At 42.0% G+C, this 17,193-nt stretch overlaps 1 protein-coding gene across 1 annotated transcript in view; it reads right to left on the bottom strand.

Annotated features, from left to right (window-relative positions):
• LOC140486199 (cilia and flagella-associated protein 47-like) overlaps positions 1-14,620 on the bottom strand; it is a 482,883-nt gene extending 468,263 nt beyond the window's left edge. The window contains exons 1-3 of the mRNA XM_072584990.1: positions 14,365-14,620; positions 4,731-4,885; positions 2,292-2,407 (exon numbers count right to left, since the gene is read on the bottom strand). Coding sequence (XP_072441091.1) covers positions 2,292-2,407; positions 4,731-4,885; positions 14,365-14,508 — 415 coding nt within the window. The 5' untranslated portion in view covers positions 14,509-14,620. The remainder of the gene's footprint in view (positions 1-2,291; positions 2,408-4,730; positions 4,886-14,364) is intronic.
• Between the last annotated feature and the right edge of the window lie 2,573 nt (positions 14,621-17,193).

The raw sequence follows: 17,193 nt of genomic DNA, 5'->3' as shown, positions 1-17,193 counted from the left end.
AGTAAATTAATTTCCCTTATCCAAGTTATTTATAAATTGTAAATAATTGTGGCCCAGCACTGATCCCTCTGACACTCCACTCAATACAGGTTGCCATCCTGAATATCTCCCTTTTCTCCCAACTATCTGTCTTTTATTAGTTAGCCAACTTACTATCTATGCAGAGGATGGATGCTGCCATTGTAGGGGTAAGGGAAACCCACATGATGTTAGGAAGAGAGTTTAAGAATTTTGTACAAGCAACAGAGGAGGAATAGCGATGCAGTTCCAAATCAGGTTGGTACATGACTGGTGGGGGAACATGGATGCAGTAGTGTCCCCATGCATCAGCTGCCCTTGTCCTTCAAGGTGGTAGAGGTCATGGGTTCGAAAATTGCCATTGAAGTTGCCTGAGTGAGTTACTGCAGTCTATTTTTTCAATGGTACACACTGTGCATCAATATTGAAGAAGTGAATGTTGAACATGATATATTGTGTATATCTGAGACTCCTTCCCCTTCCAGGGTAAGCTAAGTTCGATTGGGCACTATTCAGGGCCAAGATGGTGGCCTGAGGCCCTTCTACTAATTAGTGTGATATACACTGAGCAATGATTTGATCAGGATAGTTTTGATGTATCATATCTCAGCACATAGTGAACAACTGGCTCAGGCCCTATTCATTAATTTGTTGAAAGGTCTGATCTTGTAGCACATGGAATTGTAACAATTCCAACACAAATATTGACCAGTGAATATAAGCTTGCAGTAGTACTCTCTTCCTTACAGGCAGACAATTGATTGCTTATACTTTTGTCTACCCATCTTTGATCTCAGTTCATCTGAGCAAGAACTGTTCTTGTTTCATTGCAATTGGCCCTCCTCCAGTTATGAGCATTTACACTGAATTGCTTGGTTTTTTTAGTAGCTCACTTAACTTTCATGATGCTGTGATCACTATCTCTTAAATGTTTGATTGCAGACATTTGGATCCTGATTTTTCTCCCCTGTTCAGCAGTGGCAGAAATCCTGTTTCATCAACTCTAACCCGTTACAAATGATTGCCCATGACCTGGATCTTTGTTTCAGGTAAGTGGACTGGATTGGCAGTCAGGCGAAGTGACCTGGGAAGAGCTATGAGGCTCCTCAATTGACAAAGCAGACTCAGTAAGGAGCATGCCTTGGGACTCTGGCACTCTGAGGAAAGTATAACAATGAAAAATAAAACATTCTTACACTCTCATTTTCATTGTGCAATTGTGTTAGCCTCTGCCACTGGATCCATCTCCATCACACCTTATATCTCCCTGTGCCTTTGCACCGACCCCACAGTCCCTCATGTTACCAAATACCCCAAACATTTCTAAAACCTTATGTCAATTCAGTATCAACTCATCTTCCATCTGCCATCCTTTGTCTTCCTCCCTCCAAACCAATACAAATTGCCAGTGGGTATGTCACCATTGAAAGAAAGGCAGATTCTCATTGATACAAAACTAATTCATTACAGTGAAATTCAGGAACTTAAATCCTTATGAACTCAAACATTTCACTTGTGTGTTCATTAACTTACCAAAACAGACTATTCACTCATGGTAAGAACTTATGTCAATAAATATCTCCCTTAAATACTTAAAAAGCTTAAATCAATAAACATTTTTATTAAATATGTAACTGAAGAGTACTAAGGTTGCCTAATGAGTGTCCTATTAAAATTAATATGAATGTAACTTCCAAAAGTAAAACAGTAATCATAAAATAAAACTTCTGGTGTGTAACAGAATGTTCACATGATGACACTTTCAAGTTGCCTGAAGTTTTTTCAATAGCTTTGAATGAGAATCTGCATTTCCTCGATTTCAACTACAATTTGATCATCAGAAGAACAATGAAAATAAAAACCATTTCTGATAACTTTATTGGTATTTCTCATAAATGACATTTACAGCTGATTATTTTTCCAATGCTAATGTATTAAGTAGCATCACTTTCCTGGGAATCCACCATGGATCAAGTTCCATGCAACGACTACAAATTTACAAATTTAGTTTGTACTTAAAATAACTTTATCTTCACTGTTATAGTTAATGATGTTATTTAAATTCTTCTGTTATTTTAAAATTTCAATAATTTATTATAATTTTTAGCTACCGGTATATCCACTTTTCACACTTTGTAAACTGATTATGACATTTATTGTTATATGTAGTATTGTAGAGATCTCATTTTATCAGCTTTAGATGCTCAGCTTTCAAACAAAAATAAAGCATATGAAAGTTGTGTATTCACAAGTTGCTATTGAGGAATAATTACCTGAGAGCGTTCCATGATTTTGAACATTTACTTCTTTCACAAGTAGTTTACTGTTGGCTACTGCAGTGCCAAAATCAATTTCTGGATCAATACGAAGATCACAAACAGAGACAAACCTACCAGAGAAGACAAAAAATGCGATCACAGTAATTAATTCTAATATAAGCAATTTAATGAATCCATTAAAATGACAGAAAATAGCTGAAGCAGGATTATTCTATTCACACCATCTACATGAAGTAGCATCACTCGGACGCAGTCTTAAAGCCTCACGTCAACAGCCAGGCATCGAGATGAAGTAAGCTAGAAACGAAAAGTGTTTCCTCTCAAAGAAATTGGTATGACAATAGAAAATTTGGTAAAAATTCACATTTCTTAACATGTAAACTAACAAGTGCTGCAAAATCATCCAAGATTGCTCTGCATGTCTTTGGAACAAGAAATATGTTTTTGTGTGACATCAGTTTAAATTTGAGAAGTAAATATCTGAACTATAACTAGATTTGTTTTTCTCTTTCCAACAGTGTACATAGTTTTATTTTTGACAAAATATTTTCATTTAAGTTCAAATTATAATTTTAGTAAGGATCTATTAAAAGTCCACTTCCTCGCTTCCCTCTTCATTTTCTCTAATTTGTTCTATGTGACTTTGATTTGAATTGATTTATTGTTGTTATTCCTGTGAAGCAATTTGGGAAGTTTTACTATCTTAAATGCATGACATACACTTAAGAATATTCCTTTTTTAAGATCCTCCACCTATTATAAATATGTATGATAAGAATTTGTTTTGATTTTATTGGGATCATAGCATAGGTAACAACTAATTTCAGCTCAGTGTACTATTTTTGCTCAGCATAACCTTCTTGTCTCTCAATCAGATTGATTATAGTTTCAGGTCATCTACCAACATCTTTCGGTAGTTAGCAACTTTGGTGGGAATAAAATTTGACTGTAGTATTGGCTACTGCTTATGCACCTCTCCAGATTTCTATAGTTTCCAAGTCTCTTTGTAAATCTTTCCAGGCCAGTTTAAGAGCACATAAGTTGCCTGTGCCATTATTAACAACTATATAAATGTTCATACATATGTAGTCAATTCAGCAATCCTGTATTTCCAGCAGAAATTTGACAAATTCAAATATTAGACAAGTATGACTTTGCAGACCTCAATTTTGTGTATCAATTCTGTGTCCTGATTTCAAATGAAATGGACAGATTTATGTAAGATACTTTATTGATGACTTTTCTTCTGGACCTCAATTAATTTACAGTACTAAAGGTCCTTGATAATTCTATCTGAATTATCACGTTATCAACCTTGCTTGGTGGTACGGTAAGTCCCAATTTATTTTTTTTTAACCTATTTTTCTAATCAACTTATTCAGATATGTTATTACACACCTCTGGAGCAGGTGGGACTTGAATCTGACCGCCCAGCCCAGGGGTAGTGACACTACCACCGCACCACAAGAGGGCCTTAAAATATTTCCTTGTTTAATGCTGTTTCACTTCAATGTCGATCAATTAATGGAGCCAGTTTGCCCATTCCATATCATTTCAGTATTATTTCCAATCAGTCTGACATCAGTTCTCTCTTGATCCAACTGGTGCCATTTGCAGCAGCCTTTCCCACTGCCTAATCCTCCAAATTGTAGCCTCTCTCACTTCCTGCCACTCCCAGTCCCTGAATCACTCTCATGCTGACTCTTACCCTCACTGAACCTCTCATTTTCGGATTCGCCCAATTACAGCTTCCCACTCCAACCATTCAAGGTCCAGATCTGATTCAAAGCTGGAGCTCTGGCATGGTTGAAAAGTGAGTCCATTGACATAGAAATGTCGAAGTCAGACTTCCACAATTCATTTTTTTTTAAATGACTATCGAAGCTGTTCCACCTACTGTTCACTGCTCATCTCCAGAACCCTCACTGACATGAAGATTCAGGAGAAGGAGGCGATGAGAAGATGGTTTAAAAAAAACCTGCAAAATAACAAATCAGCTGGACACTTCTGCACCACAAGGCAATTTCCCAAACTTGGAGCAGCTCCAGATCGCATCAGGATGTTGAACAAGAATATAGGTTCAGGAGAGAAAATCAGTGATTTGGGAGAGTCAGGGAATGGGAGATTCAGCAAGGCCAAGGATTGATATGGGGACAGTTTGGACTGTGAAAGATTGCAAGTTGGAAGCACAAGAGGAAGAATATACAGAGAAGAGGAGAATCAGAGAGCAGGATATGTCATGACAGGAAGTTCAGGAAGCAGGATCAACAATGATCTAGTTTACTTCAAAAATATAACCTAAGGTATAATATTTTAACAGTTTTAATGGGAACTTGTTGTTTCTCCTAAAGTGGTACTTTTAAGGAATGCAGTTATAACTTTGTGAGAACTTACTTTGTGCTCTTTGTATAGGAATTACTTAATAATACATACGCAAGTAGTGGGATCTTAATAAGATCTTCATCTATGGATACAATACATTCATCCTTTGCGTCTTCTCTTTTATCTGCTGAATATTCTATTCGGGCTGAAATCTGTACTCCAGGTGCAATTTTATTTTCCTTATTGTTCACAATGATCCTGAATAACTGCAAAGCAAGAAATAAATGTAACTGTATTGAATTCACTCAGTTAAACTTTTCACTCTCCCAGAGCATCATAAACATTAACCCGAACTGCTCTTAAGTTTGAAGGCAAGTCTACACATTCCACCAAGCACATTCAAAAGGATTTGCCATCACTGTTTATGCATTGTCAGCTTCAGAATTTAAACACTTCGTGGAGCCCATCCGATATCTTAATTCGGAACTGTGGTGGGTCTTCCTTCATTGTTATTAGAAGCTTGCATTCCCATACAACGGGTTTTATCCCATTGTCTCTGTTCATATTCGCCAGATAAGTATCACCTTATTTGCCAACTTAAATAACTTTTACAACAGCTAATTAAACAGCACGACTGTATTCCTAAGACATTGCAGGGCCTTACTGATGCATCTCAAATGGCTTTGCAGGCTCTGCCAACAATGCAAGGCACTCTATTCCGCGGAGTCTATGTTGTCACCCAAACCTCATCATATAATTATATATCAAGATGCTTAAATGCTGCCACAAAATATTTACCGTGTCGAATTCTACATTCTTTTTATTCCTAAATAACAAAATGGGCAGAAATACCCGAAAGGAGCCTTCCACATCCATTGCCCTAAAGGAGCCTTCCACATCCATCCGCAAAGACCGTTCCCTCCGCGACTACCTGGTCAGGTCCACGCCCCCAAACAACCCACCCTCCAATCCTGGCACTTTCCCCTGCCACCGCAGGAACTGTAAAACCTGTGCCCACACCTCCTCCCTCATCTCTATCCAAGGCCCTAAAGGAGCCTTCCACATCCATCTTCTCCTTCAAGAAATACATATAAGTTATACACAGAAACTGGCAAACAAATCATCCTAATGGCGTTTATCCATTTTGTTAAAATATTCTTTCATTCCCTTCAACTATCTCTCCAATCCAATGTTCAATGTCACATTTTCTGCCTCAAATACTAATCCTGGAAATAAATTCCACATCCTCAAAAGCTACCATTGCTTTCTGTCCAAATCTCTTGCACATAATCTTGTATCTTTGGTCCCTCTGTTAAATATTGTTATATTGTCTGTAAAGACCAAAGAACTAATTAGCTAGGAATGAACTGTATGTGTGAATGTTCAGTACCATCATTCAGGGCTACAATGAAGAGTCTGATCTGTTGTTTAACATACACTTGTAGTCTGATAATGGATAGGGAGTTAGAAATAAGTTAGAAACAAAAGTAATCTCTTCTTTCCGACCTTAATGGGTGAATATTTCAAACATCTGGGAACCAAAAGACAACCAAAACCATATGGTTGTACCAGTGAATAAACCCAAAACATTTTAAAGTAATTTAATGCTGATCAGCAATATCAATTCAAATTAATGCCACATTGAGAGAGAGAGAGAGAGAGAGAGAGAGAGAGAGAGAGAGAGGTGGGGAAAGAAAAACTGAACGCATCATGTGAAAATAAAAACCTGACTCAAATGGCATAGCAATAAATGCACACCTTTAATCCAAAATGATTGGGGTACTGATGATGTTGGAGAAAAATTTAAAATATTTAAATTAAAAGACTGAGTTTGTGTCCCACACACTTAACAAAGTGAAGCACTGCAAACACATGCAAAATCAGAGTGTAGCATTTATCTTCACGCATGTTAGGAGTAAGAAATTAACACGGTGATTCTGGTAACATTAGACCCCTAGTATGCAACTCTCATACGTATCATGTTAATCCAGCCATTTGGTTTGTTTCCAGCAACAACTTACTTTTAATTTTTTTGTAATTATCTCTCTGCCTTAATTAATCAGATTATAGGTCATCCCTTCACTTGCTATTCAGCTGTTGACACTTTATTCACACTGTCTGATACTTTTGATCACCTGCAGAGACTCATTATCCAGCCTGTCGACACTCCACTCAATTTGTATGACTGTTTGCTTTCTCTATCTATAAACTATGTACTTGCGTGCTGCTCTTCACTTCACCTGTCAAAGGAGCAGAGCTCCAAAAGGTTGAGATCTCAAATAAACCTGTTGGACTATAACTTGGTCTTGTGTGACTTCTGATCTTGCCAAATGAGGGACTTGGGATTCTCTCTGTTGGCAGCATTAAACTTTGATGAATTGCACAACACTGATTCTCTTCAGCACAAAGAATACGCCTGCCTTATCTAGATGACTTTGTGGCAGAAATCCCCTTTGGAACAGGTCAGTTCATGGGTGCATACTAAAGTGGCATCTGTTTAATGAAAGATTGAATTCACTCAGAGCTGAACAAGAGACCATACATGCATAGGTGACTCTGGACCATTTTGAAATATGAGTTATGTTGGTAACACACACTCCGGCATTCGACAGTTGCCTAAAGGTCAATAAAGAGCGAGTCTGCTACATCCTGTTATCTGATTAGAATTACTTACTTAAGAAGACACCAGAAATCCAAATGACATTTTTGAAAGATTCGGCACCCACCTTCAGCCAAAATCAAATTATTAGATGTACCGGTATGAATTTCAAAGTCTCAAACAGGAGTTGGGGGAGCTTACTGGCAACCATTTAACAAGAGAAATAAATGCAGCCTTAAAATGTAAGTTTAAGGACACAGAGGAAAGACTATTAAATCAACTCATTTAGTGTTCTGTACAACCTGAAAGTACAGAAAAAAACTCATCAGAAATAATGAGCTCCCAATATTGCTGACTGCGAGCATTGGCAGCATGCATGGAGCCATGAGCAACAAATGAAAATGCTGACTACACAAACAGGTGGCCTTCAATTAACTTCAAGAGAAATGTGGCAGGGTTGATGCAGTGAACCAGCAGCAAAACATGAACACCAAAGAAAGAAAGACATACAGAAGCTCTGGACAAAATAAGAATTCACAGTTAGAAGGAAATACCAGAAATGTGCGTCAATCTGCTGAGCTAGAGGAAAAGCCAATCACTGGGAAAACAATTGCAGAACAAAGGAAGAAAAGGATAGATGAGTCACCAGAGCAACAACAAGGCGAATGAGAGAAAATAAAAAGAAATCGGGTTGTGGATGTGGTGGTTGTCGGTTAGCTCACTGAGCTGGTGGGTTGTCATGCAAACATTTCTTCACCATGCTAGGTAACATCATCAGTGTGACTTCCATGAAGTATTGTTGTTCTACTCTACTTGATATTTATATGCCCCGCTTTGTTAAAGTGGGTGGTATCACTTCCGGTTTTCTTTTGCAGTGGCTTGTAGGTGGGATCTATGTCAACATGCTTGTTGATGGCATTGCAGGTTGAAAACCAGGCCTCTAAGAATTCCCGCGCATGTTCTTTTCAGCTTATTGTCCCAGTCAAACTGTTGGTCTTCTTTGTCTGCATGTACTGAGATTAGGGAGAATTAATCCTGCTGTAGGCTGTTAGTTAGTGTTCATGTATCCAGGTTGCTAGCTTTCTTTCAGTTGGACTAATGTAATGTTTGTGGTAATCGTTTAATGGAGTTTTGTATATCATGTTGGTCCTGCATGTTATGGGCATGGGGGTCCTTCGAGCGTGTGAGTAGTTTTGGAGTATCTATTGTTTGTATAAGCATTCGTCCTCATTCCTGTGTAGTTCTAGTGTGCTGCACTACATAGTAGCTCATTTAAGTAATGACCTGACACAGCGCTGTTTGTGGACATTGGGCTGGTTGCTGTTGTAGTTAAGAATTTGGTCTGTGTTGGTAGCCTTCCTATGCACTTTGGTTGGGAATTCTCCGTTGGTCCTTCATTCGAACGTGATATCTAGAAATGGGAGTTGATTGTTGTTTTCCATCTCTCTAGTGAATTTGTTGATGAGATAGTGCATTTCCTCTAACTTTGTATATTTATGATGACAAATGTGTCATCCACATAACAGGCTCGTGGTTTGAATTAGATTATGGGGAGGACTGTGCTTTCCAGTCTTTGCATGACTGCTTCTGTTATGAGTCCTGATATAGGGGATCTCATGAGTGTGCCATTGATTTGTTGATATACTTGGCCAATGAAGACAAAGTGAGTGGTGAGGCATAAGTCCAGTAATTTGTATGTATGGTCCTTACTGACGGTGCTGTTGAGGGTCAGCATTTCTGATTCTTCCAGTCATACTGCAAGTGTTTCTTTCACCAATGGTATATCAATGGAGGTAAACAGTGCTGTAATGTCATAGGAAACTATGATTTCATCGTTGTTTCTGAGGTTGTTGAGGAATATCTAAGCTGAGTGGATAGCATGGGTTCATCCATTCCTAAACTAATTCAGCTTTTTTACAGACACACCTACACACAAATTGGCCAAGGTACAACTGCAGAGACTGATCCAACTTTTCAACAGATTTATACACTTAATGGTAAAGTCCTGGGCAGTGTTGTTGAACAAAGAGACCTTGGACCGCCAGTTCACACTTTGGTGAAAGTGGAGTCACAAGTAGACAGGATAGTGAAGAAGGCGTTTGGTCTGCTTTCCTTTATTGGTCAGAGCATGGAGTATGGGGGTTGGGATATCATGTTGCGGCTGTACAGGATATTAGTTAGACCACTTCTGGAATACTGCATGCAATTTTAATCTCCCTGCTATGTGAAGGATGTTGTGAAACTTGAAAAGGTTCAGAAAAGATTTACAACGATATTCCCAGAGTTGGAGGGTTTGATCTATAGAGAGAGGGTGAATAGGCTGGAATTACTTTCCTTGGAGCGATGGAGGCTGAGGGGTAACTTTATAGAGGTTCATAAAATTATGAGGGCATGGATTGGGTGAATAGCAAAGATCTCTTCCCCGGGGTGTGGAAGTCCAAAACTAGAGGCCAGAGTATGATTTAAAAGGGGCCTAAAGAGCAACCTTTTCAAGCAGAGCGTAGTGTGTGTATGGATGAAGTGGTGGAGGATGGTACAATTACACATTTAAAAGGTATCTGGATGGGTATATGAACAGGAAGGGTTCAGCGGGTCATGGACCAAAAGCTGGCAAATGGGAGTAGATTAATTTAGGATATCTGGTCAGCATGGATGAGTTGGGTCTGCTTCCATACTGTACAGCTCTATGATTCTATGACTCTAAGTTCATAATAATTGAGCCGGAAACTGGGAAGCAAATGGAAAGAAACAGTCCATATTTGACCTATATCTGAGCTGGTAAATCAGAATGCTGGTGATCAATGATGCCAAAAACATCAACATCGGCGAGACAACATTAGCAACAGAGAGCATGGCTTCTGCAATATCAGAAATAATGCACACATCGCCAACTCATCACTGAGAATATCAAATGCCATATCTACAAGGTGCAGGAACAATATTTTACCACCGAAGCTATTTATAAGAATTCATGCTGTAACAGACTATGAAAAAAAATATTTTTTTTCCTCAAAAGAGTAAGCCAATAAATAACTTAATAATACATTAGTTTAGGATAGTTAATGATTGAAATACTGCAGTCATAAAGATATGTGAAAGAATGAGTTGGCGATGTGTGCATTATTTCTGATATTGCAGAAGCCATGCTCTCTGTTGCTAATGTTGTCTCGCCGATGTGGATGTTTCTGGCATCATTGATCACCAGCATTCTGATTTACCAGCTCAGATATAGGTCAAATATGGACTGTTTCTTTCCATTTGCTTCCCAGTTTCTGGCTCAATTACTATGAACTTAGAGTCATAGAATCATAGAGCTGTACAGTATGGAAGCAGACCCAACTCATCCATGCTGACCAGATATCCTAAATTAATCTACTCCCATTTGCCAGCTTTTATTTTGCATATTGTCTGTAAAAAGCTAGTAATTGAGTAGCCTGGAATCAGTTATATGTGTCAGGATTCCAGTGGGTTATATTCACGGCTGCACTGGAAAGTTAAGGCTTTTATGGAACACAGCACCAATTTAAACAATCTATGAGCATGCAGCATGGCAACTTGAAATTAAACAAAAGAGCTCTTTTGCATCCAACGTGGTGTGATTATTTCAACCACTTGTCAACCAGAAGACAAAGCACCTCTTTCTAGACCTCAAAGTTACTGGAATTAGTTTATTAACACTTAACTTTTTATTCACTTACAATACAATCGATCAGTCCTATCACTTCATAATCTCTGATCTTTTAATGTAATTACCCCAATTTTTCCTAGTTTCCTTGTATAGAAACACAGAAATACATCTCAATAAATCTACAATAAATCCCCTCTAATATCTCAAAACTCTAACATCTAGGGGAAGACAGGCAGGAGGCTGGAAGAACACAGCAAGAACACAGCAAGCCAGGCAGCATCAGGAGGTGGAGAAGTCAACATTTCAGGTGTAACCCTTCTTCAGGACTGGGTGGGTGTAAGGGAAACTGCAGATAAAGGGGAGCAGCGGGTTTGATGGTGAGCCGAGGGTTGGTGCGGAAAGAGTGGAGCACTGCATGTTCGGAAGGGGTGAGATTGGAATAGGTGAGGGGGGGTGAAGAAATTGAGGCTGCTGATGTCACATTGGCAGTCAGCAATGAAGATGCCAAGGGCTGGTACAAGGCTGGCAAGAGGTGACCAGTTGGATGGGAAGGCTGGAGGCAGGAGAATGGGACGTCAGAGGAAGGTTGGGAGTTTTTGTCGAAGTGCAGCACTCCACTCTCTCCACACCAACCTTCGGTTCACCATGAAACCCGCTGACAAAGGCAGGGTGCTGGTAGTCTGAAGAATGGACCTCTATGTCAAAGAGGCCAAATGCCAAGTCTCCAACACCACATCCTACCTCTCCTTTGACCATGACCCCATAGTGACTCATCACGCCAAAATCAATTGCATTGTCAATGCCATCAATGCCTCCAGTGATCTCCCCTCCACTGCCTCCAATCTCATAATCCCCCAGCCCCGCACTGCCCGCTTTTACTTGCTCCCCAAGATCCACGAACCCAACTACCCTGGCCAACTCATCGTCTCCCCATGCTACTGCCCTACTGAACTCATTTCGTCCTACCTCAACTCCATCCTATTCCCCTTGGTTCAGGCACTTCCCACCGACATCCGCAACACCAACCACGCCCTCCATCTCTTCAGTAACATCCAGTGCCCGGCCCCCAGCGCTTTCTCTTCACTATGGACGTGCAGTCCTTACGCACATCCAGACCCCACAGAGATGGCCTTCAGACCCTCAGCTTCTTCCTCTCCAACAGACCCATCTAGTCCCCCTCCGCCCATACCCTCCTCTGCCTCGCCAAACTGGTCCTCACCCTTAATAACATTTCCTTTAACTCCTCCTATTTCCTCCAAATCCAGGTGGGGGTGTCCATGGGCACTCAGATGGGCCCCAGCTACACTTGCCTCTTTGTCAGCTATATCGAACAGTCCCTCTTCAGTATCTACACAGGCACTGTGCCCCAACTCTTCCACCATTACATCGATGACCGCATTGGTGCAGCATTCTGCACCCAGGCTGAGCTGGGGCAGTTCATCAGCTTCACCCACAACTTTCATCCTATCTTCAAATTCACTTGGTCCAACTCGGATACCTCACTCCCCTTTCTTGACCTCTCCATTTCCATCTCCAGCAACAGTCTCCAGACAGATGTTTACTATAAACCCACAGACTCCGACAACTATCTCGATTATACCTCCTTCCACCCAGTATTTTACAAGAACTCCATCCCATTCTCCCAATTCCTCCACCACTGCCACATCTGCTCAGATGAAGAGACATCCCACTCCCAAGCATCCAAGATGTCCACCTATTTTGAACAACGTGCATTTTCCCCACCATCATCCAGACAGCCCTCCACCACACCTCCTCCATTCCCCTCTCCACTGCTCTAAACCCCATCCCCACCAAATACAATAAAGATAGGATCCCCCTTATCCTGACCTGCCAACCCACCAGTCTCCGCATCCAACATATCATCCTTAAACATTTCTGCCAACTTCAACTAGACCCTACCACCAAGAATATCTTCCCCTCCCCACCCTCTCTGCCTTCTGCAAGGACCATTCCCTTCACCAATCCTTGGCTCGTGCCACTCTCCCCACCACCCGCAGGTGCTTTCTCCTGCAACCATAAAAGATGCAAAACCTGCTGGTGCACCACCCCCTTCACCTCTATCCAGGGCCCCAAACAGTCCTTCCAGGTTCACCTGCCTCTCCTCCAACCCAGTTTACTGTATCCGGTGCTCCCACCGTGGTCTCCTCCACGTCAGGTAGACCAAATGTAAACTAAGAGCATGTTTCAACAAGCATCTCAGCCGGGCCCGCAGGGACCGACCGGACCTCCAGGTCACCGCCCATTTTAACTTCCCTTCCCACTCCCTCTCTGACATGAAGGGCACCACTGTGGCTCAATGGTTAGCACTGGTGCCTCACAATGCCAGGAACCAAGGTTTGATTTCTGCCTTGGGCAACTGTCTGTGTGGAGTTTGAAAATTCTCCCTGCATCTGCATGGGTTTCCTCTGGGTGCTCCGGTTTCCACCCACAATCCAAAGATGTGCAGGTCAGGTGAATTGGCCATGCTAAATTGCCCATAGTGTTAGGTGCATTAGTCAAGGGTAAATATAGGATAGGGGAATGGTCTGGGTGGGTTGCCCTTTGGAGGGTATATATGGATTTGTTGGGCGGAAGGGCCTGTTTCCATACTGAAGGGAACCTAATCTAATCTAATCATGACCATCCTTGGCCTCCTCCATTGCCACAGTGAGTCAGACCATAAATTGGAGGAACAGCACTTCATCTTCCGCCTGGGCAGCCTACAGCCCGAAGGACTCAACATTGAGTTCTCCAATTTCAAATAACCTCCCGTTCCGTATCCCGACTCCCTTCCCAGACCCTCCCCCTCTCCCTGCTATTCCTCTCATCGACCCTTCCTTCTTGCCACCAACTGGATTCATTCCTCCCATTGACCAACCAGACCGTACCCTCTACCTGTGTTCACCGATCTCTACCTCACCATCCTGCACCCCCCAAACCCCTTTATCTGCAGCTCCCCTTACACCCACCCCCAGTCCTGAAAGAGGGTTACACCTGAAATGTTGACTTCCCTACCTCCTGATGCTGCCTGGCTTGTTGTGTTCTTCCAGCCTCCTGCTTGTCTACATTGGATTCCAGCATCTACAGTCTTTGATTTTGTCTCTGAGCAGGTTCGTGGAGCTGAATTGTCTCTTCTTGATCCGACTCATGTTTTCATACATTGCATTATTCTCTTCTTGACCTCACCTACCACACCTGCCCCGCAGTTATTAGCCCTCGCCTCCGACTAAACGACTGGAGACACAGATAATAAGAGAAGCATAATGTCTGGGGCCACCAGAGCAGACCAAAACAGAGAGCCTACAGCCAGGCAGCCAGAACCCTGGAATCACAACTTTGTTGGAACATTCCTTCCACTTCCAAACTTCAGCAGAGGCCAGTGCAAACATTCCCCAAGGAAACGGGAGGACGGGTCGGAGAGCCCTCAGCTGATGTCCAGTGAACCCCACCTTCCCCTCCTGTGTCTGTTGAAGAACAGTCACCCTGAAGGCGGCTCCTGGGAGCCCGGCTGCGCTTACCTTGTGCTTGGTTGGCCGGACCACAACCTTTTTGGGGCCGCTGCTGATATTTTGCAGGGTGATTGTCTCCTGGTGCAGTTCCCCCGGTTCAGTCCCAATGAATTTTACTTTTGAATGTGACAACCTCAGCCCTGCGATATCCATCTCCACGTCCCCTGGGTTCACATCTCAGCCGCAGTGCTCTCTGTCTCCTTCTCCTCCCCAATGCTACCTTTTCCGGCTGATCACCAACAAACTGTCTCCAAGGGACACTGGCTCTCAGCATTCGCAGTAACCTAGCAACTCGTTAAGTAAAGTGAGCAATGAATTCTTGCACCGTAAATTCGTAAAAGAGAAATGACATGATTTCAGCCCCCACGGACTGTCAGGAGCACAACACTAAATGACACTTTGAAATGGGTTTGGGTGAAGTTGCCATTTTTAAAAATAAAAGTCTAAAAATGCGTCCTTTCCGTAATGGCGAAACTAGAAATGCAGAGAACTTAAAATTTCTTGCAGTTCCCCGCAGTGAAAGCTGAAATATGAAATGGGACTTGTCGAGGCGAAGTTTGAAAATCGTTGGGGGGGGGAAAGTGGCCTTCTGAACCCTGAAATCCCTCAATGCCCAAAGGGAATGTGCTCATCGCTGAATGGAGTAGAATATTCCAAAGGGGGAGAAAAATATATCACAACCCAAGTGAAGAAATTTACAAAACAAAAGCAGAAATTGCTGGAGAAACTTGGAAGGTCTGCGAGGAGAAAACAGGGTTAACGTTTCGAGTCCAGTAAACGTTCAGAGCGTGTGACTGGACCCAAAACATTGACTCTGCCTTCTCTCCTCAGATGCTGCCAGACCTGCCGAGGTTCTACAGCAATTTCTGTTTTTGTTTCAGATTTCCAACATCAGCAGTTCTTTATTTTTGAAGAAACTTCTTCCCCGGCTAACATAAGAATCCCTTCATCTACGCCTGCGACCCTGGGTTCAAGACCCTGGCACACTGTAAAGTAATCTAAAAAAAAGATTTAACCCAGAAGAAATGCGTTCTCAGCGTCTTTTTAAGAAAGGTGGGAGAGAGAAAGCAGGAAATTATAGACCAGTTAGTCTGACCTCAGTGGTGGGAAAGATGCTGGAGTCTATTATAAAGGATGAAATTACGACACATCTGGATAGAAGTAACAGGATAGGTCAGAGTCAGCATGGATTTATGAAGGGGAAATCATGCTTGACTAATCTTCTGGAATTTTTTGAGGATGTAACTCTGAAGGTGGATGAGGGAGATCCAGTAGATGTAGTGTACCTGGACTTTCAGAAAGCTGTTGATAAAGTCCCACATAGGAGGTTAGTGAGCAAAATTAGGGTGCATGGTATTGGGGCCAAAGTACTAACTTGGATTGAAAGTTGGTTGGCAGACAGGAAACAAAGAGTGGTGATAAAAGGATCCATTTTGGAATGGCAGGCAGGGATCAGTGCTGGGACTGCAGTTTTTTACAATATATATTAATGATATAGAAGATGGTATTAGTAATAATATTAGCAAATTTGCTGATGATACTAAGCTGGGTGGCAGGGTGAAATGTGAGGAGGATGTTAGGAGATTACAGGGTGACCTGGACAGGTTAGGTGAGTGGTCAGATGCATGGCAGGTGCAGTTTAATGTGGATAAATGTATGATTATCCACCTTGGTGGTAAGAACAGGAAGGCAGATCACTACCTAAATGGAATCAACTCAGGTAAAGGGGCAGTACAAAAAGATCTGGGTGTTCTTGTATACCAGTCAATGAAGGTAAGCATGCAGGTACAGCAGATAGTGAAGAAAACTAATAGCATGCTGGCTTCATAACAAGAGGGATTGAGTATAGAAGCAAAGAGGTTCTTCTGCAGCTGTAGAGGGTGCTGGTGAGACCACACCTGGAGTATTGTGTGCAGTTCTGGTCTCCAAATTTGAGGAAAGACATTCTGGCTATTGAGGGAGTGCAGCGTAGGTTCACGAGGTCAATTCCTGGAATGGCGGGAATACCTTACACTGAAAGACTGAAGCGACTAGGCTTGTATACCCTTGAGTTTAGAAGACTGAGAGGGGATCTGATTGAGACATATAAGATTATTAAAGGATTGGACACTCTGGAGGCAGGAAACATGTTTCTGCTGATGGGTGAGTGCTGAACCAGAGGACACAGCTTAAAAATACGGGGTAGACCATTTAGGACAGAGATGAGGAGAAACTTCTTCACCCAGAGAGTGGTGGCTGTGTGGAATACTCTGCCCCAGAGGGCATTGGAGGCCCAGTCTCTGGATTCATTTAAGAAAGAGTTGGATAGAGCTCTCAAGGATAGTGGAATCAAGGGTTATGGAGATAAGGCAGGATCAGGATACTGATTAAGGATGATCAGCCATGATCATATTGAATGATGGTGCAGGCTCCAAGGGCAGAATGGCCTATTCCTGCACCTATTGTCTATTGTCTATTGTCTTTCATGGCAACACCCGTAAGAATTTAATGTGCTTCATGTAGGTTTATTCTTCTAATTTCCAGAATTAAACCCAGTCTATTCAATGCCTGCTTTCAGCCCTTCATTCCAATAAACAATCCTGTGAGCATTTATTGCATTAGCTCTAGGGCAGATACATTCTTGTTGAGTGTGGTGCTGGAAAAGCACAGCAGGTCAGGCAGCATCCGAGGAGCACGAAAATTGACGTTTTCGGCCGGAGCCCTTCATCAGGAATGAGGGCCCAAAACATCCATTTCCTTGCTCCTAGGATGCTGCCTGACCTGCTGTGCTTTTCCAGCAACATGCTCTCAATTCTGATCTCCAGCATCTGCAGACCTCACTGTCTCCAACGTTTTCTG

The sequence above is a fragment of the Chiloscyllium punctatum genome, chromosome 15 (assembly GCF_047496795.1).
Source record: "Chiloscyllium punctatum isolate Juve2018m chromosome 15, sChiPun1.3, whole genome shotgun sequence".
Lineage (NCBI taxonomy): Eukaryota > Metazoa > Chordata > Chondrichthyes > Orectolobiformes > Hemiscylliidae > Chiloscyllium > Chiloscyllium punctatum.
The sequence above is the reverse complement of the archived record's forward strand: the minus strand, read 5'-3'. Positions and strand labels throughout refer to the sequence as shown.